This window comes from Xenopus laevis, chromosome 3L (genome assembly GCF_017654675.1).
Source record: "Xenopus laevis strain J_2021 chromosome 3L, Xenopus_laevis_v10.1, whole genome shotgun sequence".
NCBI classification, from domain to species: domain Eukaryota; kingdom Metazoa; phylum Chordata; class Amphibia; order Anura; family Pipidae; genus Xenopus; species Xenopus laevis.
This window is the reverse complement of record NC_054375.1, coordinates 141,500,846-141,526,033: the sequence shown is the minus strand read 5'-3', so window position 1 is coordinate 141,526,033 and position 25,188 is coordinate 141,500,846. Positions and strand designations below refer to the sequence as shown.

The following is a 25,188-nucleotide window of genomic DNA, read 5'->3' as shown; positions in this document are numbered from 1 at the left end:
TGTCCAAATGTCAGAACACTGACAATGCGGATTGTGGACTGGGTTTAATTTGTGTTGTGAGTTTAAGTTCAATACACAAAAGGAATGAGCAGGGTACAGCAGCTCATTCACACTCAGCAATTGCTCTGTATCAGTCCATAAAAATGATATAGAAGGATTTTTAATTAAAAGTTTATTTGCTTATATTACAAAAGAGCCATGAAAAAATGTGTACAATCTTATAAACGTGTTCTATAATCTTATAAACAGCCCTTAATCCAGCTGTGGGCAATATGATGGCGCTCTAAAAATACATGATAATAATAATAATAATGATAGTGATGTCATTGAAACTAATGTCTTTCATAATATTATGTTGGAGTTTAATGATCTGCCCCTTGTGCCTTTCATGAGACTCCCAGTGACTTCTTATATCCTTATATGTTACGACATTCTTCTGTAATTCAACCTGTAATTTGTGACATATATTCATTCACGGCTGTGTCATCAAGACTGCTCATATGGCTGTTAGAGGATTCTGGGAGTTGTAGTTGTTATTGGAGGGAGCTGCCATAGTGTCTGCTTCACAGCAAGGGAGAGGAGGGTTTTTGTAAAAAAAAAAAAAAAAAAAGAAATACCACCTATGGGGGTGTTTAAGCTTTTTCCTGACACAGACTAATGCCCTTTTTTTAATCAGAACAGTGACATATATTTTAGACAACTAGGTGGTACTGTCCTACTGATATTTCTTTGGACTGAAAGCACTACATGTGATATGTCTCATATATAGGAACACTAACACTATGCCAGACCTGCAGCCCCATTGGCTAGAGTAGAACTATCTAGTCCAACAGGTAGACCAATATCTAAAATAGGAATATAAAATTGGAACATGTTCTTCAGGGGAATTCGATCCACTATATGGAATAGTATTGAGTATAGAATAGAGTATTACATGTATCACTTTTCCTGGTTCAGCAATTCAAGTGCAATGTGATAGGCTGATAATAATTACACATTCTAAACAGTTTCATCCAAATTCATTCATTCGCTATGACAGTTGGGTTACGTAATATCCCTCCTGGGGCAGCCCCTCGGGATACAGAGAAAGCCATCCATGGAGGAGGTCTAAGCAACAGGCAAAGGGTTATTATTGCTATTATTATGCTTTATTTATGTAGCACCAACATATTCCACAGGGCTCTACTGATATTATACACAAACTTGGACTTGTTGGGTCTGGGTCCCCCGGGTCTTCCTACTCAGGGGCCCCCACACCCAGCCACAATCCTCCTTCCCCTCTTCAACCCTGCCCCCAGCTTCTGCAACCCACTAACTTGTACTCTTCCTGCTGCCATGATCTGGGCTGGGGGGAGGTCAGAAGGCAGCGCAAAGACGTCTCAGACAGGAAGCTTGGCTAGGCAGGGCCGGACTGGGCCGGCAGGACACCGGGTAAAAACATGGGGGGCCTCTTGTGCCCTGCCAGTCCATAACTGTTCTCACCTGCTTGCTGCTCCCCGATCTCTCCCCGCCCAACCAATAGAAGAAAATTGTAGCCACGCGCTGGTCGGGCAGAGGCGGATGGAGAAGAGTTGCGATCGGCTTTTGAAGGGGACAGTTCGGGCCTAGGACGGCAAGACTGTAGGGGCGGCATGCCACCCAGCCGCATTCTAAGAAGCGCTAATCACAGCTTGCGCACGCATATTTTGCCGCCCTAGGCATGGGCCTTTGTGGCCTCGCCACAAATCAGGCCTGATCTGGGAACCCATTATCTAGAAGCGCCGACTTACAGTTTAGGAAAGATTTGAGAAAGGTATCAAATGTTTTTGCTAACCAGAAAAACATCAGAACAATCTCTTTCTTTCTCCTGTCCAACGAAATGGCCAGCGCCGTACGGCTGTTAATATCACACCATTCTGCCCACCAAGTAGTCAATGAAATTGTCAGGAGAAAGGAAGAGGCTGCTCTGATGTTCTTCTGGTAAGGAAAGGTTTCAAATGTTTTTTCGTAAACAGAAAAACACCAGAGCAGCCTCTTTCTTTCTCCTGACAACTTCCTTGACTACTTGGTGGTCAGACCGGTCAGAAAATGACCAGTAGGTGGCGCTGTTGTAACAAAATTCTGTTAATATTAGGGATGCACCGAATCCAGGATTTGGTTCTGGGTTCGGGCAGGATTCGGCCTTTTCCAGCAGGATTCGGATTCGGCCAAATCCTTCAGGTGGCCAGCAGGTGGCGCTGTTGTAACAAAATTCATTCATATTAAAGGAACAGTAACGTCAAAAAATAAAAGTGTTTTAATGTAATGAAAATATAATGCAGTGTTGCCCTGCACTGGTAAAACTGGTGTGTTTGCTTCAGAAACACTACTATTGTTTATATAAATAAGCTGCTGTGTAGCAATGGGGGCAGCCATTCAAAGGAGAAAAGGCTCAGTTTACACAGCAAATAGCAAATAAGCTCTATCTGTCTAATGGTGTTATCTGTTATCCATTCGTTAACCTGTGCCATATAGCCATTTTTCAATTTCCACCATTGCTCCACAGCAGCTTGTTTATATGAACTATAGTAGTGTTTCTGAAGCAAACAGACCAGTTTTACCAGTGCAGGGCAACCGTACATGATATTTTCATTACTTTAAAACACTTACATTTTTTGGTGTTACTGTTCCTTTAACTGAAAATACTTTGGTTTGTGCTACTGCCACATAACAAAAAGTGTCTATGGTACCACTCAGCATATAAATGTTAAATGAGTAAAGATACAAAAATATATAATAGAAGAAATAATAAGGAGAAAACACTCACAGTTCACCTCAGTCCCAAGGTGCAAAAACCAAAAACACTGTATCCAAAGGATGTGAGGATCTCCAAAAATAAAGAGACAAATATAAAAAGTAGAAAAATTTATTAGGACATGAAGACCTAACGCATTTCGTGCCTATAGGGGCACTTACTCATAGGCTCACGAGTAAGTGCCCCTATAGGCACGAAACGCGTTAGGTCTTCATGTCCTAATAAATTTTTCTACGTTTTATATTTGTCTCTTTATTTTTGGAGATCCTCACATCCTTTGGATACAGTGTTACTGTTCCTTTAACAGTACATGTATCTGTTAATATTAGGGATGCACCGAATCCAGGATTCGTTTCAGGATTCGGGCAGGATTCGGCCTTTTCCAGCAGGATTCCGATTCGGCCAAATCCTTCTGCCAGGCCGAACCGAATCCAAATTCTAATTTGCATATGCATATTAGGGGCGGGGAGGGAAATCGCTTGACTTTTTGTCACAAAACAAGAAAGTGTAGGGCCCTATAGGGTTTAATAGGCCCTAAAGAGTTAGGGGTTATTGGGTAAGAGACCCTGTAGTAGAATAACCTTTAGCATTATTGGCTGAGAGGTGTAATGACACTCCCCTGTTACACTCCTATATAGTGAGTGTAGGGAGTGGCCACTTCCTCTTTGGCTTGTGGATGGTGATCCAGCTGGATGTGCTCAGGGGAGCCTGGGTACAACTAGGCCCAGAAAGACCCATGTGCTTTGGAGAAGAAGTCGGGGACCAGGTAACCCCGTGAATGAGGAATAGTTACACTAGGGCAGACTTGTCATAGTCTCTCTAGGAGAGAAAGGCAGAGAGGTGAGAGAGAAAGAGCAGCTGAAGCTCCAACAAGGATTTGCAGTAAGGGAGGAGCTTCCCAGAGGCTTTATGTGTTGCCTCCAGTCAGGGACCTCAGTGAAGAGAGACTGTAGGGTACAAGCTGCTTTCCTGACAACTTCCAGGAGGGAATGTGTGTGAATTCTGCATATGCCTAATGGAGACCTTTCCTCTGTGCAAAATGCCTAATGCCTGCAGCTCTGTGTGAGTAAATGTTACTATTGCCTCAGCTCCTGCGTGACTACTAAACCTCCTGGCGGCCGTCTTTTGTATGTTTTGTGTGCACAGTAGCCTGGGGGAATGTAGTTGCACTACACCGTAGAGGGAACACTTCCACATGGCACAGGCCCTGACCCTGTTGTGTAAGTGGCATGTAGCAATGCTCTACCCTGCTAGTGGGTTTTTGATGAAATACCGCCAAATAGGTGCTACAGAAGTAAACAATGTTTTTTTACTTCCCACCCCTAATTTGCATATGAAAATTAGGATTTGGATTCAGTTCGGTATTCGGCCAAATCTCAAAAGGATTCGGGGGTTCGGCCGAATCCAAAATAGTGGATGTGGTGCATCCCTAGTTAATATCTTGGAATAAAAAAAATAAATAACGAATGTACATTGCAAACTTTCTTAGAATAGCCTCCTCATCAATTTTACATTCACTTATTTTCAAGATTCCAATTTGGGTCCTTTAGACCAATTCAGCAGCTTATTTGCCCTTGTATGGGGCCCTCCAACAGACCTCCCTGATCTACATATGGCCGAAAATCAGATCTCAATCTTGCAGGTTTGATTTTTCTGTCGGATCGAAGACCACATCAGCTCATTGATGCTTAATCCTTGCTCCGACTTTTCGTATGTATGGAAACAAATACATTGCCGGGCAACATGCGTTGTCTTGGTGGAATCGGACCCTGGCAATGAAAGGTTTAAATTGCCTCTAATTCCAAAGCTGACCCCATACAGATAGACTTTCATGAAATCTCTCTCTAAATAAGTTCAGTGCTGTCCTGCTTTGTAGCTCTTGTGGGGGACGACATTGCACACAGAGAACAATGTAATGCTTTTCTGAGCAATGTCGTAATTTAACTTATTTACATATATTTGTTGTCAAGATACTTTCATTTTCTACCAAATGTCAGCGGTTGGAGAACATGAACCCTACTCCTAATACCCACTTGATTAGTTTGCTTAATTCAGATTTCCTATAAAATGGAATTCACTGAGATTTGAAGGGCATGTGAAGTGGTACCCACCCGAATGTGGCCTTTGACTAATAATAGTCCCACGTTCATGTGGCAGCCTGTATGTTCCCTCCTAACCATACTTGTGGCCCTAAAACCATGCTTCATTGACTACCACTCTTAGTCCTTCCCACTTACCTGATTCCACATCCCCTGCATGTTCCATTGTATAGTGAAAATTTTCAAGATGTCATTTTTCTCATTAATTTTAAGAATTAAAGGAGTGGTTCATCTTTAAGTTAACTTTTAGTGTGTTATAAATGGGCTAATTCTAAGCAAATTTTCAATTGGTCTTCATTTTTTCTATAGGTGTTTCCCTGTCTAAAAACAAATACTCTATAATGCTCCAAATTTAATGTTATCGCTGCATTTTATTACTCATCTTTCAATTCAGGCCTCTCCTATTCATATTCCAGTCTCTTCTTGAAATCAGTGCAAGGTTGCTAGGGTAATTTGGACCCTAGCAACCAGACTGCTGAAATTTCAAATTGGAGACAGGGTTGGACTGGGCCAGCAGGACACCATGAAAAAAACCCGGTGGAGGGGGGGGGGTGGAATTTGCAGTGTTGGCGGGGATTCTCAGTTGGAGTGGGGGGGCGTGGTGATTTTTGGCTGGGGGCCTGTGGGGGGAGGGAGAGGAGCCCTGGTGTGGAAGCCCCAGTGGGCCCAGACCCCCCCCCCAGTCCAATGCCGAGATGCTGAATAAAAAGCTAAATAACTGAAAAACCAACAAATAATTAAAACTAAAAACCAATTGTAACTTTTCTCAGAATATCACTCTCTACATCATACTAAAAGTTAACTCAAAGGTGTTAAATCAGCCTATGGTAAATCTGGTGTTGGGCTTCTTAAGAAGCATTACATTAAAACCATAGCATTTGTGATTATGCTGAACTCTGGTTTAATACAAAGCATCTCTGCACATAAAGTAATGATTTCAGGCACTTGTAGTACTGACATATGTCCACATGGTGGCAGATATTTACAGCAATCAGACACAAAGTACAGAAATAATATAACAGATTAAACACTAGGGGGCAGATTTCTCAAGGGTCGAATTGAAAAATCTAATTTTTAAATTCTAATTTTGAGCTAATTTTAGAATACTTCAACTAGGGAATAGTCCAAATTGCCGAATTCCTGTTTTAGCCTACGGGGGGACATCCTAGAACCTATTTGGAGTCATTTGGTGGACTTTGAAAAATTGAAGGTTTTTGTTAAAAACTTCGAATTTGATAGAATTCGATTTGAACGATCGAATACAGCTTACTCACTCAAAGTAAAAAAAAAAGTTTTTTTTAATACATTAAATATTAATACATTAATATTTAATACATTTCGGTTGGTCTTTTTTATTCAAATTTCGAGTTGATGGGAGTTTAAAAAAACTCCCATCACCTTGAAATTCGACCCTTGATAAATCTGCCCCTAGGTGTGTCTAATTTGACAATTAACCACAGTCAGCGACTCACAGCATGAGTGTGTTGGTTCTAGTCAGAAGAACAAGGTTTGGTTGAGCAACTCACAAACAAGTCTTAAATAAATAAACAGTTAAAAAAAATTAGTGATAACAATAAAACTATTTATGAAATAGAATTATGAAACTTCCAAATTCCATTTTTTTTGTTCTCCATTGTGTAATCCCTGCTAAAAAAGTTACCTCAATTTTTTTTTCATTTTAACTTTATTACAAAAACATACATTTTCCAACACGGTTCCATGTATTCTTCCTCCATGTATATTTCATCAGACCCAAAATCAGTTATTACATTCATTTATATAAATAAACATAAAAGAAGGGGCTTGGTCCCATCGTGTAAAATTATATCAGCGCCTTTAATCAAAGAAAGATATATTGCACTTACAATTTAACAGAAAATGATTGTTCATCAATAAAGTCTGTTAAATCTGTTTCCAACGGATTTCGTCTTGTCCCGACTTTCTCAAGGGTGATGGAGTGATGGCTAGAACCTCTGCGGGGTTGGTCTCGCCCAGTTATATACTATATTTTTCATGCATAAAAGATTAGTATTAATACTTTAGTTGACGTTGTGAGTCTTTCTGCTATACCAAGTAAACATACTTGGGGAGATGCTCAGGACCTGGTATTTTCTGGATAACGGATCATTCTGTACTTTAGCTCTTCATACCTTAAAGAAGAAGAAAAGCTACCAAAGCAGTTGATTGCCAATAAATTAGCCACAATAGTGCAAGCTATAACACTATATTTATTCTGCAGGATGCTTTATCATACCTGAGTGAACAGTTTTAGAAGCTCTCTCTGTTAGTTTAGGATAGCAGCTGCCATATTAGCTTGGTGTGACATCACTTCCTACCTGAGTCTTTCCCTGCTCACTCATAGCTCTGGGCTCAGATTACAGTGGGGGGGGGGAGAGAGAGAGGAACAAACTGAGCATGCTCAAGCCCTAGCCCTGGAGGTTTAAGCTGAAGGCAGGAAGTCTGATACAGAAGCCCATGTGTACACAATAGAAGGAAAGAAATGTGGTGTTTTTGTGAAAGAGCAGCATTACTTTGAGGGTTTACTGGTGTGTGTATATATATATAGACCTTTCTGATAAAGATTACTTAGTTTTAACCTTTCCTTCTCCTTTAAATCTGGCCATGCATGGGGCCCTTAACCTGTGGCTCTGGGCTGGCGGGACACTGGCAAAAAAACAGACGGGCCCTGGTGGCCCACACATGCTCACCACGGCTGCTTGAGTTTGTACTGCTCCATAAGAAGGTTCTTGTTGGCGTGGGAGAAGGAATAGAGGGGGGGGGGGTTGTAGCTTGGGCAGAGGACCCATGGGGGTGTCAGAGGGCCCAGGGGTGTGTTTTGGTCCGATGCAGCATTTCCAGTGAGCCTGGACCCTCCATTTTGATGCTATAAGAGACAAGGGGCTATTATTAATATGTAATTGTATTTTGCAAAAAATAAATCACAATTTGTTTTATGCAATTGCACACCATCCCAAAATGCTTGTGCCCTAGGCAAGTGCCTCTGCTGCCCACCGCTTGTTCCTAGTGATTCCTTAAATTAAACCTATCCAAAACTGAAATATTTCTCTTTCCTCCAACTAACACCAGTAACATCCCCGAAGTATCCATCATAGTTAACAATTCCACTATCACCCCCTCTCCCCAGGCCCGGTGCCTTGGGGTTATCCTAGATTCTGCCCTGTCATTCACTCCTCATATCCAGTCACTTATTATATCATGTCACTTCCACCTAAGAAACATATCCAAAAAACAATCATTTATCACCCAAGATGCTGCCAAAATTCTTATTCACTCTCTCGTCATATCACGTCTAGACTACTGTAACGCGCTTTTAAGAGACTATCACCTCTCCAGTCAGCAACCGCTCCTCCTCTGCCTCGCCATTCTGTCAATCCCTGCACTGGCTTCCAGTAAATTCAAATTAATGACCCTGACAAAGCACTTCATAACTCTGCCCCACCCTACATCTCTGAACTCATCTCTATATACTCACTCAACTGCTTTCTACGCTCCTCTACTGACCTGCTACTCAACTCTTCTCTCATTACCTCCTCACATGCTCACATTCAAGACTTTGCAAGGGCTGCACCCCTCCTCTGGAACTCTCTCCCACGATCTCTCTGACTTTCTCCCAACCTTTCTGTGTTCAAGAAATCTCTTAAAACGCACTTCTTTCGAGAAGCCTACCCTCACTCTGCTTAACTACCAAACGCAACACCACATACAATACCACATTTCTCACCCACTTAATTTGATCTTGCCCACTCCCACACCTTGTGTATTACTCCCTTCCCATTAGAGTGTAAGCTCTTTCTGCATAGGGCCTTCCTCACCTTTTGTACCGGTATTGATTGTGATGTATGTAACTCCATATGTTCTATGTATATAATTCATGTGATTTAGTTGTATAATCACATTTACTTTACAGCGCTACGAAATATGTTGGCGCTATATAAATACATGTTAATAATAATAATAATAATAATTCCTTGTGCACCTGAGCAGTGACTGCTGTTTCATCCATGTTAATAAGCACAAAGATGCCCTGGTGTTATTTTCCCAAAATATACAGCCAATATGGGGTTGGATTTGCTAAAATTTGAAATAATCTAGTTTTTTTTATGAGAACAAAGTCGACCAAACTCCCTTCCATGAATTGAAATCATTTACCAATAATTTTTCAGCGGCTTTATGGTATGATGAATCTATAAAAAATGTAGTTTTTATTTTTCCGAAAAAAATTTTTCCTCTTAAAACTTCGATCACAAAAAAAATCAAAGTTTAATAAAAGGACCCTAAATGTGATATAGAACACTGGAGCATGTACATAAGAGTGCGACATTACTAAAATAATAATTTAAAATTAAATTTAATGATAGAATAATATATTTTGTGAAAATTTAAAAACATAGGGGCAAATTTACTTACCTGCCAGCACTGGCTTTGCGCACATCGCAACATTTCGCCAGGTGTAAATTCACCTGGACAACGCTAATTCACCAAGATCTGAAGTTGCGCACAGGGTACCGAACGCTTGTGAAGTTGCGCTAGCAGCAAATACATTACACTACACATGCCTGGGAACCTTAATAAAATGATATAAAGTTGTTATATTGCCCTACACATGTGCCCACAGTATAGTTTATGTGCCATATGTTAGCAAATGTAGGGGGGAAAGAGGGTACTAATCTTTTTCAGCCTATCACCCTGTAAAAAGTAAAATACGCCAGCGTTTTTTGGGACTTAGAAAAAATTTCAACTTTTTTTTGGACCAAGTCCTATCTACTCTATTGCACTTCGCCTGGTCTGAGGTGTCGAAGGTAAGTCTGGCGATAGAGGTAACGGTCAGTAAAAACAAAATCTTTATGAATTTGCGTAGTAACGCTCTTTCGCCAGAGTGAAAATACGCCTGGCGTTAGAGTGCGAAGTTGCGCTAGAGACTATCTCCTTCGCTAGCGTAATTTTTGCCAGCGTTAGCCACTTCGCCCTTTAGTAAATTTGCCTCATAGACATTATGTTAAATGCATCAAAAAATTGAAAAAACATGAAAACAAACATTTGTGATATTATTAAATAATAATAAGGGGAAGCACTTACACACAAACTAAATATGGTTGCAAATGATTAAAAAGTATATCTTGATTAGGTTCAGGTACTTTTGGCAATAAACGTTTGGATGATATCAGATTCCTGGAGCAACAGATGTTCCATGTCGGAGGTACCTTGTCTCTTCTGGTATTCTGGTCCAGCTGCATCATGAGATGGGGGAATTTCCTTTCCATTCTATTGAATGAGTAAAGCTGTCCACAGACGCAAAGATCTGATCGTACGAATCATCGTACGATCGGACTTTCCCATCTCCCAACCCTCCACTAACCATTCAGATCAAAGTCTTACAATTCCGACCAAATAAATTAGTTAAAGAAAAGATCAGCCGATGTTCTGCCCCTGACAGCAATCATACAATAGACAAAGCTAGTGATAGTCTCCCACTGAAAATCGTACGATCGGCAATACACGCAGAGATATTATCCGCAGCCGACAAATTTTCTAACCTGTCCGATCGACCAAACGACCGATCTCTGCCGGACGAAAAATTTCGGGGCCCTCCACACACGTTCCGAAAATCATACGAATCCTCGATTCGTACGATGAGATCTTTGCGTCTATGGCCAGCTTTAGGGTCCTTTAAACCCACTTAACCCTTGGACTATTAGCCTATTATAAGAGGTTAAGGAAGATCATTTTTCAGAAGATGCAGCATGTTCAGAGATCTCTGTAGACTGATGTAGAGTCTTGGAATTTGCTGACTTTATAGAAAGATGGACAGAGATCAATAATAAAATCTATTCTGTTAAGCTAGCACTCAAGTAGAAGCCATATAACTTCTTCTCGTTTTCTGTTGAGGAACACTGAATTTACAGAATAAAAATCACATTTAGATCAGTGATGTGCAAGTAAACTTTTTGTTAACCCATACCTGCCTGTTCCCAACCCCAGCCCAACCTGACCTGTCACATCACCTCTATTTATAGAACCATGTCGGACCTGCCCACAGGCCTAGATTTGTGGAAAGGATTTTAGGGGGCAGCATGCTGCCCAACCACACCTACATTGGTTCAGAAACACTTGGGATACAATGGTTTTTAAAATTTCCTATGTGCCAATCCCCATTGCTCTGGTCCCTATGATAGAAATCTGAGCGAATTAAATGGAGGGGACGGATGCGATGAACGGCAGCCGGCCTAGGGGCATCCGCTATGGAAATCCAGCCCTGCCTGTCCATCTCTGATGTCACAAAGGGGTATATTTATAAAAGAGTGAAGTTAATAGTGAAGTTCCGCCACTAGAGTGAAATGCCGCCACTCCCCATTCATTTCTATGGGATTTTTAAAGGCATATTCATCAAAGGGTGAACTTTCACTTTCACCCATTGATAAATATGCCTTTCAAAATCCCATAGAAATGAATTGAGAGCTGCGGAATTTCACTCTAGTGGCGGAACTTCACTCTTTGATAAATTTACCCCATAGTGAGAAGGGGAAAGGGCTGCTGGAAGCAGAAGCGGAGCATTGTAAGGTCGAATGTGGGGTGGGCACTTCTGAAAGTCCACAAACATGTCCACCTTCTTCCACTTGGGTTTGATCTCTTCAATAGATTTAGGTGGAACGGTGCTCACGTGACTTTGTGTTTTCTCTTTCTTCTTAGTCTCTGAAATCCATTCACCGTGTTGACATTATCATCAACACCATACATTGAAGAATAGCTTCTTGCCAAGACTGTGCAATCAAGTTTAGCATGAGACTGTTCTTTAGCAAACACAACCAGCATTATTCTCTCTGCGGCAAAGTCAGATACATGATATTTATCTTTTTTTAATGTATCAACATTTTATTTTTCTGTGACACTCTTCTCTAGATCTCTCGGATGGCGACCCTTTGCCTGTATGTATTCATCCTTTATTAACTTCTTTATTCTTATCAGATAGTTCTACAGCACCATGATGAGGTTGAAGACCTTGCATCTAACGCGTTTCGTGCCTGCTGGGGCACTTACTCATAGGTTGAACTAGGTTTACTTAAATTTTATTTTAATTTTCTTAATGATTTATTTTTTAAGATTTATAAATAGTTGTTGTATTTAGTCCATTCCTTTTCTATCTTTTTTTCTTTTTCTTATTATTCATTAATATCATTGTATATAAGGATGGTTGTTGTGTTTTTTGAGGAGCACGTACATAATATATTATGTTGTTATTATCTTTTTCTTTTGGTTTTATTCTTCTTTATTTCTTCTTTTTTTCTTTTTGCACATTGTATTGCACAGATATGTTGGTAACACTTAGCACTTTAACCACTAGGTGGATCATCATTGATTGTATAAAGTGATAACATGTGGTTGCTGTTTTGTGATTGGTTACAGTTGCTTTATAACTTGTGAACAGGGATGTGCCATTCAACCTATGAGTAAGTGCCCCAGCAGGCACAAAACGCCTTAGGTGTTGCTCTGATGTCCTAATAAATTTTTCACTTTTTTAATGGTTTGATTCATTATTTTGGGGGATACTCACATTTTTCTTTTTTGAAATGTTGACTTGGACCTACACCCTAGGACTGGGGTGAATTGTGAGTATTTTCCCCATGATTAACTTTAATCATATTTGATTATGTATTACTAATTAGTTTTGTAGTAGTATCTATATAGACTTTTTGGCACCAACATAATACTGTATTATTAATGAAGACCTTGCAGTCAGCATCCAGTGCAGAAGAAAGCTTGGTCTTAAATGATCCCATGAATAATATACCAAAATAAAGTTTGGTATATTTCTACCGTCACATTATGGAACGTTCCAAAGGAAGGGAGGCAAATACGTAGCTCAGCCAACTTTAGCTCATTGCTTCTGGTGATGGAGGACATATCAAAGAACAAGGTCCAGTGATTTCCCTTTGTAATATAACCTGCAGGCAAAGGGATCAAAATGAAATGAATATATTTCAGTCTACTAAACCTAAACCATAATTTTATACTGTAGCATTAAACACAATATTAATATAGTGTTTATATATTTTATATTTCTATCAAAGTAAACATGACACTGTTATATGACAGGTAAAGAGATGTATATTGCGTTTTTTATAATGAATCAAAGTGATGATGTTCAATACACGTTTAAGAGGAGACAATTTAAATATCCAATTTCAGCAGGGAACAGCCTTCTAACCAAATCTACCACTACTATAAAAGGAAAAAAACCATAAAAGCATATGGCATTATATAATTGTTGACTTTGTGACCAGGAACATTTTAACATTTTGTGATAATGGATGATCCTATGCATGTTGCTCTCAGACTCTTCTGACTCTTCTGCTTTCAGAATGTTCTGTTTATCAAACAATATCAAGGCATGAAAACTAAACTGGAATTAATAGCACTTAATGGGGAACAAGATGGTTCTTTTTTGCTTTTTTGCTAATAATGGAATTGCTACTAAATTCATGAAATGAAATTAGGCAATTGCGTGTTTTATGAATCTCATCAGACAGGTACAGCGAATAAAAGTAATATTAATTTAAATTAAAAATAGTATCATGCTAAAGTACTCACTTTTCTACCTCCATCTATCTCTACATCTGATGATATTCTGGTACAGCTGCATCATGAAATTGGGGAACTTCCTTTCCTTGGAATTCTCTGATTCCATTATCTGTGGACGTGTCCTTTAGGACAGAATCTGGACTCATGGTTTTTCTCCCCTGTAGGATTGGAGGCATCGCCATCAGTGGGGAGCTAAACACAAGGCAGTAGAAGACTTTCAGAAAGGTCATCTCTGGGTAGTGGTGACTTCCATCTGAGAAGATGCTTCTTGTTCAGAGCTCCTCATATACAGACTCCTAAGGGTCAGGGCACACGCTCAGATTCGGGGCGATATAGGCCTGACAACAAATTTCCTCTTCTTCGGGGCGACAAATCTCCCTGAAATGCCTCCCATTGGCTAGAATGTAAATCACCGGCGGGATGGCACTCGGAGCCCTTCATTTTCTGAAGTCGCCTGAAGTTTCCTCGTGAGGCAACTTTGGAAAACAAAGCGATCTGAGTCTCCGTAGTCAGGGAGATTAGTCGTCCCAAAGAAGAGGAGATTTGTCACCGAGCGACTATTCTCCCTGAATCTGATCGTGTGCCCTGACCCTAACAGTTTCCTGACTTTATACTGGGACAGACAGAGACCAATCAAGATTCTTCACTTCTTCTTAACTTTGAAGTGTACGATCCAAGCAAAAGTCAACTCTTTCTGTTATGCTAATGACCCAAATAGAAACCATTTCCCTGCTGTTCATTTTCAGTCTGGTACATTGATGAAAGGATTTAAGTGGAATAATAGTTTTTATATTTTCCATGGCAATAGAAACTTGGAAATGTAGTCAAAAATAATTTTTAGTTATTCACCTATACATGTTACACCTGAATAAGTAGACACTATAAAAAGAAATAGACTGTACATCATAGTAAAACACGTGTTTATCTGCTATTTTAAGTAAAATATTAAAATGATTATTACTAATAATGATATTATATTGCAATTTCATATTTTGAAACCCTACTTTTTGTGTAACTCCCCGCTAAAAATTATTTATAAAATCATTTTATGGTCTAGGAGGTTTTGGGTTTTTTGGTTGCTGTTTTTTTTTATTAGGCAAAGGGAGAAGATGGAGGAATTAAACAAGAGAGGTGGAGGCCTGTTTATCAAAGGTCGGATTTTAGTGGTTTTAGAAGTTTTTTAAACCTCGACTAAACTCACAAACTCTAACACTACAAATGTCATGACATTTATTAAAAGATCCAAATAAAATAAGTATGTCACAAAATTACACTGAATGATACACAAAAAAATAAGAATACCTTTGAAAACCTCTAAGAATAGGAGTTTTTGGACAATTCCTTGCAAAAAAAATACAAAAACCTCTAAAAGTCTGAATTGATTTCAATGGTCCAAGAGGATCAGCGCATCTCCCATTGACTTCTAAAGGACCTTGAAAACTTTTTCCTGGCAAAATGCTGTATTAATGGTTTTCATGGTTATAACTCTTAGTAGATATTGCCCATCGCTACTGCCAATGTTTTTATTTGTTACAAAGGCAATTTGGGGAAAATTAAGGAAATTGCAAAGAATGCTATCTATCATAAATAGATCCACTAGTCTTTAGTGTAATTGTATTTCTGTTGATTTGTCATTATTGTCATCTTGTCCTGAACCTTTCTCAAGAAATACATCATCCGAAAATCATTGGAATTTAAGTTGGTTTATTCCTATTTGTAGCAGTGACAATTATGCTCCTTTTTCCATAACTTCTAAACTTCAGACCGGGGGTTAGATGCCTCTGATACAAACATACACAGCCCTTATATGTGGAGTTTCATTTAGGGGCCGATTCACTAACTTCGAGTGAAGGATTCGAAGTAAAAAAACTTCGAATTTCGAAGTTTTTTTTGGGCTACTTCGACCATCAAATGGGCTACTTCGACCTTCGACTACGACTTCGAATCGAAGGATTCAAAGTAAAAATCGTTCGACTATTCGACCATTCGATAGTCGAAGTACTGTCTCTTTAAAAAAAACTTCGACCCCCTAGTTCGGCAGCTAAAAGCTACCGAAGTCAATGTTAGCCTATGGGGAGGGCTTGGCTAAATTCTTTTGATCGAAGGATATTCCTTTGATCGTTGGATTTAAATCCTTCGAATCGTTCGATTCGAAGGATTTAATCGTTCGATCGAAGGAATAATCCTTCGAACGTGCGATCGTACTATCTGTGCTAAATCCTTCGACTTCGATATTCGAAGTCGAAGGATTTTAATTCCTAGTCGAATATCGAGGGTTAATTAACCCTCGATATTCGACCCATAGTGAATCGGCCCCTTAGTCTCTTTAACAGTTTGGACAAGAAATATAACTGTTGATAACAATTAATATTTTTACACTGCCATTAATTAGTTAAATAGGGGCACATTAGTTATTAGTAGTTATTAGTTATGGCACGCACACAAATAAGTCCGTAATTTGAAATAATTGATAAATGTTTAGGATTATCAAAAAAAATTAAATATAGATCTATCTATGCCATACAGCATTTTGTAGTCTTTATTTTCACTTTGCTGACATTTTTGTGGCTTTTTTCCCAGATCACTCAATTCTTTCAAGCTTTTTCCAAAAACCCTGAAAAAGTAGGATTTTCAGGCTAAACCCAGCACAGACCACGATAACTTCAAATTGAGATAGGTACTTCTCCCATTGACTTATACAGGACCTCAACAGGTCTGAGATGTTTTTTTTTAGATTCAGGCTCTTTGCAGCATCAGGGTATAATACATCTCGAAAAATTTGAGTTTTTTCCATGAAAAATTCGAGTATTTGTCCCAAAAATCCTGACCAGATAAATGCTAGGTTTAGTAAATAACAACCTTAATGTTTAAAGAAGAGAACAAGATACTCTTTTGAATGAATATTAAAGGAGGTTTATAATTGGGAAATGGCCAGTATAAACATGTAGATAAGGGTAGAAATCTTAACAAAACATTTTTTATTCAAATCCATCACAATATACAATATTTCATGGCAGAATTAATGTACCCAAATTCAAAATCAACATCACCTATATTTATTATTTCATTAAGAAAACATCACATAAAATAATTTGAGTTTTTGGCCCAAAAAGCCTCACCAGATAAATTCTAGGTTTAGTAAATGACCCCTTAATGTTTAAAGAAGAGAACAAGATACTCTTTTGAAATAATATTAAAGGTGGGTTTATAATTGAGAAATGGCCAGTATAAACATGTAGAAAAGGTTAGAAATTCTAACAAAACATATTCTTTATTCAAATCTATCACAATATACAATATTTCATGGCAGAATTAATGTGCCCAAATTCTAAATCAATTATTATTTCAATAAATAAGAAAACACAACATTAAATAATGTTTTAACTTGAACAGAGAGCAAGGCTAGCTGTCTCATGTGTGCAATAAATAGAAGAACAAGAAGTGTTGTTCTGTATAATGGGAGTGGATCCATGGATCAGCTTATCAGTACAACAGATCAAAATAAAAAATGGATAACCTTGCATAAAAAAGTAAAATAGGTTCAAAAACGGCATAAATAATGTATCACTGCAGGAGTTGGTTAGATGTGGTAAGAAAAGTCTGAGAAACACAGTTAAATGTCTTTTAATCCACACTCTTCACATGGATGGGTTTTTGTTTTCTTGTTCCTTCTAAGTATCCTAAATCCATTCACCTTGTTGGCATTATCATCAATACCATACTTTGAAGGGAACAGCTTCTTGCCAAGGCTGGGGGGGATCAGGTTTAGCATGAGACTCTTCTTTAGCAAACACAACTAGTATGATTTTTTCAGGAGTGAAGTCAGATACACAATGTTTGTCTTGTTTTAATGTATCAAAATTTTCTGCTCTTATGTCTATGACACTCTTCTCTAGATCTCTCAGATGGAGACCCTTTGCCTGTATGTATTCATCCTTTATCAACCTCTTTCCCCTGATGAGAAAGTTCTCCAGCAAAATTGTGAGATTGAAGACCTTGCAGTCAGCATCTAGTGCAGAAGAAACCTTAGACTTGAATGATCCCATAAATAATTTCTCCTTATCATCCTTTGTATGGTAGATTTCTACGGTCACAGTGTGGAACTTTCCAAAGGAAGGGAGGCAAATACGTAGCTCAGCCAACTTCAGCTCATTGCTTCTGGAGATGGAGGACATATCAAAGAACAAGGTCCAGTGATTTCCCTTTGTAATATAACCTGCAGGGAAAGGAATTGAAATACAATTTAAATTTATTTTATTAAAACCAAATAACAGGAAGATGTAAATATACATAAAAGGAAAAATTAGCTGATATTATCTAAATTTTGTTTTACACCATGAATAAAACATTTATAAACATGACATTTTGAAATACTATGGGGCACATTTACTAAGGGTCAAATTTCAAAGTGGTAAAACTTCAAAATTTGACCATCGAATTGTAGAAAAAACAATTTTTTTTTTATTCAATTTAGCCGTTTTCGATCTAATTCAAATAGTTTGATCGAACGTAGAAATCGTTTGAATCGAACGATTTAATTGATCGATCGAACGATTTTCAAAAAAAACTTAGACTTCTAAAAAGAGACTTTTTTTTAAAGAGACCTTTTGAATGGTCGAATATTTTACGTTTTTTCAATTCAAATCGAATTTTGGCCTATTTGATGGTCGAAGTTCCTCAAAAACTACTTCGAAATTTGAAGTTTTTGAATTTGAAAATTCACTTTAAATTCACTTCGACCCTTAGTAAATGGGCCCCTAAATGATCTTGTGCATGTTCCAACTTAGCAATAGTAAGTAAACTTGAGAAATAGTAAAGACTTAATAAAACTATAATTAATGGGCAAACTAGTTATTTTTAGTTGTGCATCCTTTACATGTGGATTTATTTAAATAGGTACAGTAATTAAATGAACATCATACCGGGTAGTATAGAATTAAATAAAAAATGGGAATTGGGTGAATCAGGATAAGTCACTTACTTTTATCAATGAGGCTTTGGACGGTATCAGATTCCTGAAGAGTTGGATGTTCCAGGTTAGACAGATCTTTATCTCTGCCTCTGATAATATTCTGGTACAGCTGCATCATGAAATGGGGGAACTTCCTTCCTTGCAATTATCTGGCTCCATCATCTGTGGATGTGTCTTTTAGAAAAGAATCTGGACTCATGCTTTTTCTCCCCTGTAGGACTGGAGGCATCGCCATCAGTGGGGAGCTAAACACAAGGCAGAAGAACAGGTTCAGAAAGGCCATCTCTGAGTAGATCTGTGTTGACTCCAGATATCTTCGAGCTGAGGAGATGCTTCTTGTTCAGAGCTCCTCAAAAACAGTCTGGGAGTTCCCTGACTTTATACTGAGATGGACAGAGGCCAATCAGGATTCTTCACACCTTTGTTGCTTTGATCTGTATGATCCAAGCCTAAATGTAATAAACTCTTTCTGTTCTGATAATGGTCCAAGCAGAAATCACTTTATGTAGATTGTGGCACATTAAAGCTATAAAATAAATTAGTAAGGATTTAAATTGATATATTGTTTTTGTATCTTTAACTACTGCAGCAGGTAGAACATTGTAAAAAATAAACGTTCATATTTTATTAAATATAATGTAAGTACTGAAATAAAATAACTTGTAGCAGGAATCTTCCAGTCATTCACCATTACATATTACATCTGGTTAAGTGGACAGTCTAAAAATAAATAGACTATACATGATAAATATGTATTTTTTGAGCAAAATATAATAATATTTACTTTACAGTTTCATATTTTGAAACCCTGCTTTTTATATGGATCTTTTTGTTTTTTGTTTCTAACACGGCTGTCAGCTCTTTGCATTGACATAAACCGATTCAAGTCATTCATTAATTATATGGTCTGGTCTGGTTACTATCTTCCCATAGGTTTTTGGCTGTTGTTTATTTTTTACATGGCAAGGGGAGAGGATAAAGGAATTACAAGGCAGAGTAGGTTATTCCTTGTAACATCTTGCAGAAAATATTAAACTGCAAATCATTGATAGTTTAATGATATTTTCACATTCCCTTTCAATTTAGTGATATTGGGACACATTAGGGGGCAAATTCACCAAGAGTTGAATATCGAGGGTTAACTAACCCTCGATATTCGACTGTGAATTAAAATCCTTCGACTTCGAATATCGAAGTAGAAGGATTTTAGCGCAAAAACTGCGATAGAAGGAATAATCGTTCGATCGAACAATTAAATCCTTAGAATCGAACGATTTGAATGATTTTAATCCAACGATCGAAGGAATATCCTTCGACCAAAAAAACGTAGGCAAGCCTATGGGGACCTTCCCCATAGGCTAACATTGGGTTCGGTAGGTTTTAGATGGCGAACTAGGGGGTCGAAGTTTTTTCTTAAAGAGACAGTACTTTGATTATCGAATGGTCGAATAGTCCAACGATTTTTAGTTTGAATCCTTCGATTCAAAGTCGCAGTCGAAGGTCGAAGTAGCCCATTCGATGGTCGAAGTAGCCCAAGAAACACTTCGAAATTCTAAGTTTTTTTACTTCGAATCCTTCACTCGAGCTTGGTGAATTGGCCCCTAGGTATTGTATATTAATAAGTAAGTTGATGCAGCCTCAACAATTCATCACAATAATGCATTATATTGATAGAGTAAACTGTTATTTCCCCCATGATTGCTTTGGATTGAAGCAATTATACATACTGTATGCAGGTGCAGCTAACTCGCCATAATGATAGCTCAAAGTCAAAGTAAACTTTTTTGTCATCTCAGCAGTATACGAATACACCGTGAGATGACACTGGGTCTTCATGCTCCACGTTCACTGGGCGATTTGAAAAAATGTAGGTATGGGATGCATTTGTTGTAATTTAATTAAATTATGGGGATGCACATTTATTTTGTGACAAGGAGTGTGATTTATATGTTGACGTAGCTTGTGGACAAAGCCCAGAACAATATAAACCAAGGCCAAGTTGAGAAATACAAGAGGAAACCTATGAAAGGGGGGCCTATTTATTAAGCCTCAAATTTTTCTGGTTGAGTTTTTAAGGGGAAAATCCAAATTATTAGAGGGGAAATATAACTAAAAATGTTTGAGATTTATTATGCTCCAAAGCTGATAAATATCTGAATACAAAAAATACTCCAGCTAAAACCTGTCAAATCCATTAAGAAGTCAATATCAGATGTCCCTTTTACAACTGGAAGATGTTTTTTGCATTCATGATCTTATTGGGTTTCAGACATTGTGATGCTAGTTTTTGTGGGTTCTGGGTGACAATTCGAAAAAAGACTTTTCCCACACATACAATTTTCGTTTGTATTTTTTTAGTAAATTAAGCCAAATCGTGGTTGGAAGTTAGGTCCAATTCTTATTTTTAAAATAATGAGAAAAATGTGAGTTTAAATAAATACCCCCTAGGAGTTGCACCCCTGCCAAACAGCAATATGCTGTATTAGTAAAACATTAATCTAAAAAGCACTTTCTTGGAAAAACAAAAAAAACTTTAAATTTATTGGATCAAGCTTTCAGTCCCACTCGGGGGGGGGGCAGCACAAATGCCACCATGATTAGATAAAAATATGTTGCAAATGTATGAGAGAGAATCAGGAAGCATGTGTAACAGGTGGATGGGTTAGGGTCTGCCTTTACCTTCCTTGGGTTACTATATACTGGTTCCAGAACCCAGGCAAGGGGTCCAACTTCCAGTAACTCCTGGGAAGGCACAATACAATTAGACTCTATTGGGGTTATATAATATAAGGCACTAAGTTTGCCATGGGGCAGTAACCCATAGCAACGAATCAGCAGGTAGAATTTACTAGTCACCTGTTTAAATGCAAGCATCTTACTGGTTGCTATGGGTTACTGCTCTTGGGCAAACTTAGTGCCTTATATTACATATGGGGGTATATCTTCAGATGGCTCCTGCTTATGGAATGGAGCAAGGGATACCACTCTGGTATAAGCACATGGCAATCACTCTTTAGCAAATTACTTTGGGTGCCAGTGGTTCTTTAAAATAATGATCACAATGGTAAAAGGAACAAGATGCTACAGTACAAAATTTTAATATCTCACCAGATAGTTGATGTGGTTCAGGTGCTCCAGACCCCCTTCTTTATGGAGCAGTAAACCAGGATATACAACAAAAATAAACGTCTTGAAATGTATATGAATCCTATATTCGGGACTACTACATTTGTTTTAGATGACAAAAGAGAAAAGATGGAAATTTCACCAAACAAATTTTATTCATATCTATCACAATATACAATATTCTGTGCTTGAATTAATGTGCACACATTGTAAATCACCATTGCCTATATTACTTATAATTAAATAAGAAAACATTACATAAAAAATATATAGAGCAAGGCTAATTGAGACAATATCATGCGTACATTAAATAATGGGACAAGTGCTGATCTAAATAACAGGCAGTGGATCCATGGATCAGCTTCTCAGATCAAAGTAAAATTTAAAAAAATATATAAATGTGTGCCTCAAACTATAATGTAAAAAACATGGGATGAATAAGGAATCCAAGATGGATTAGTTGGATGTGGTAAGAAAAACCTGTGATTCAAAGTCAATGTTACATGTCCTTAAAACCACATTCTTCTACAATCATCTCTTCATGGTGCCTCAGAATAAAATCTTCATTCTCATAGTACAACATTGACATGGACATCATCTTCACTGGGACACAGGAAGGACACTCTTTTCTCTCCATGTCGCTCAGAGGGAGCAAACTCTGCAATCAAACACAAAGAATTCATATTAATACATTGCATGATCATAAGCAGCATAAATGTATATATTACCCATTAACATCCAGGGCAATAATACAATATATTCCCAATATAAATATATATAAAGGGCACCGTGCCTTATTACATAACAGTTCATATAGTTCATGCAATTCATTATCATCTTAACAAAAATATATAGGCACTATCCCTTTTTGTAGGTACAATAATTTCATAATATTGATCACCACAGGTTAAAAAAAGTACCAATAATTTGTCTTAAACAAAATATACAATATTAAGCAGTTAAAAATACTGAAGTTTTTATTAGATAATAGATACTATAAGACATGCCAAAAATAAAAATATACACGTACCTTAATGTAGGAGTGGTTTGTTGCATTCTCCATCTCATTCAGTGGAACTGCACAGGCTGATTCACATCTATATGCATTATATGCCTTGGGGTAAACAATCCAGCTGCCCCATCCAATCTTCTGAAAGTCCACAAACATGTCCACCTTCTTGCACTTGGGTTTGATCTCTTCAATAGGTTTAGGTGGAACGGTGCTCACATGGATTTGTGTTTTCTCTTTCTTGTTCCTTCTAAGTCTCCGAAATCCATTCACCTTGTTGGCATTATCATCAATACCATACTTTGAAGGGAACAGCTTCTTGCCAAGACTGGGGGTTTCAGGTTTAGCATGAGACTCTTCTTTAGCAAACACAACTAGTATGATTTTTTCAGCAGTGAAGTCAGATACATGATGTTTGTCTTGTTTTAATGTATCAACATTCTCTGCACTTATTTCTATGACACTCTTCTCTAGATCTCTCAGATGGAGACCCTTTGCCTGTATGTATTCATCCTTTATCAACCTCTTTCCCCTGATGAGAAAGTTCTCCAGCAAAATTGTGAGATTGAAGACCTTGCAGTCAGCATCTAGAGCAGAAGAAAGCTTAGACTTGAATGATCCCATAAATAATTTCTCCTTGTCATCCTTTGTATGGTAGATTTCTATGGTCACACTGTGGAACTTTCCAAAGGAAGGGAGGCAAATACGTAGCTCAACCAACTTCAGCTCAATGCTTCTGGAGATGGAGGACATATCAAAAAACAAGGTCCAGTGATTTCCCTTTGTAGTATAACCTACAGAAAAAGAAATTGAAATACAATTTTAATTTCTTTTATTTATACCAAAACTTTTATTACAGGAAGATGTAAATATAAAGGAAAAATTATCTGAAATCATTTAAATTTTGTTTTACACCATGAATAAAATATGTATAAACATTATGACATTTTGAAATACTAAGTGATATTGTTCCACTTAGCAATAGTAAGTAAACTTGAGAAATAGTAAAGACTCAATTAAACTATAATTAATGGGCAAACTAGTTACTTTTAGTTGTGCATCCTTTACATGTGGATTTATTTAAATATGTACAGTAATTAAATGAATATCATACCAGGTAGTATAGAATTAAATAAAAAATGGGGATTGGGGAATCAGGATAAGGTACTTACTTTTAGCAATGAAGCTTTGGACGGTATCAGATTCCTGAAGAGTTGGATGTTCCAGGTTGGATAGATCTTTATCTCTGCCTCTGATAATATTCTGGTACAGCTGCATCATGAATTGGGGGAACTTCCTCCCTTGGAAGTCCCTGGCTCCATCATCTGTGGATGTGTCTTTTAGGATAGAATCTGGACTCATGCTTTTTCTCCCCTGTAGGACTGGAGGCATCGCCATCAGTGGGGAGCTAAACACAAGGCAGAAGAACAGGTTTAGAAAGGCCATCTCTGAGTAGATCTGTGTTGACTCCAGATATCTTCCAGCTGAGGAGATGCTTCTTGTTCAAAGCTCCTCAAAAAACTGATATACAGTCTGGGAGTTCCCTGACTTTATACTGGGATGGACAGAGGCCAATCAGGATTCTTCATTCTTTTGTTGCTTTGATCTGTATGATCCAAGCCTAAATGTAATTCACTCTTTCTGTTATGCTAATGACCCAAGCAGAAACCATTTGCCTTTATGTAGATTGTGGCACATTAAAGCTATAAACTAAATTAGTTAGGATTTAAATTGAGATATTATTTTTGTATCTTTAACTACTGCAGCAGGTAGAGCATTCTAAAAAATAAACTTTCATATTTAAAAAAATAATAATATATGCACTGAAATAAAATAACTTGTAGCAGGAATCTTCCAGTTATTCACCTTTACATATTACACCTGGATAAGTGGACAGTTTAAAAACAAATAGACTATACATCATAAATATGTATTTTTTGAATAAAATATATTAATATTGATATTATGTTACAGTTTCAAATTTTGAAACCCTGCTTTTTATGTGGATCTTTTTGTTTCTTTCTAACACTGCTGTCAGCTCTTTGCATTGACATAAACTGATAATCAATGTAATGGTACTTGTACTATATGACGTATTAAAGACTTGAGTATTGTGAAATATAACTTGACCCTAGAATATGAGTATATCGGATATCACCTTAAAGGAGGATTAAGGACTAACTAAAGAAGTAGGGTAGAAATGTTGTACATTATGTTTTTTACTTCTGTACCAACCCAACGCAACCACAACCCTTTAGCAGTAAAGATCTGTGTCTCCAAAGATGCCCCAGTAGCTCCCCATCTTCTTTTCTGCTGATTCACTGCACATGCTCTGTGCTGCTGTCACTTACTGAGCTTAGGGAGCCACTCACAATATACAGTACACATAGAATAGAAATGTCACAATATAAGGCTGATTAGTAATTAATACAGATAATTACTACATGGCAGCACAGAAACCAGTGCAATTAGCATTAGAATTTAATAATCAGCCCTATAACCTCAGTTTATATAACAGACTAATCTAATTTTCTGCTTGATGATTTGTGACAACCGCTAAGTTTCTCAACAGCTGCTCAGAGGGCACTGAGCATGTGCATGTCACTGACAC

The 25,188-nt window shown here is 37.8% G+C and overlaps 1 protein-coding gene and 1 pseudogene across 1 annotated transcript; both read right to left on the bottom strand.

Moving 5' to 3' along the window:
- Positions 1 to 17,083: 17,083 nt before the first annotated feature.
- On the bottom strand, positions 17,084 to 18,801 carry LOC121401279 (annotated as a pseudogene).
- A 2,903-nt stretch (positions 18,802 to 21,704) lies between these two features.
- LOC108711650 (nodal homolog 3-B-like) lies at positions 21,705 to 24,090 on the bottom strand. The gene is made up of 3 exons (XM_018253592.2): positions 23,750 to 24,090; positions 22,599 to 23,371; positions 21,705 to 22,226 (listed from the first exon to the last, which is right to left on the bottom strand). The coding sequence occupies exons 1-3, from the start codon at positions 24,021 to 24,023 to the stop codon at positions 22,068 to 22,070; spliced, it is 1,206 nt and encodes a 401-aa protein (XP_018109081.1). The 5' UTR covers positions 24,024 to 24,090; the 3' UTR covers positions 21,705 to 22,067.
- Positions 24,091 to 25,188: the final 1,098 nt, after the last annotated feature.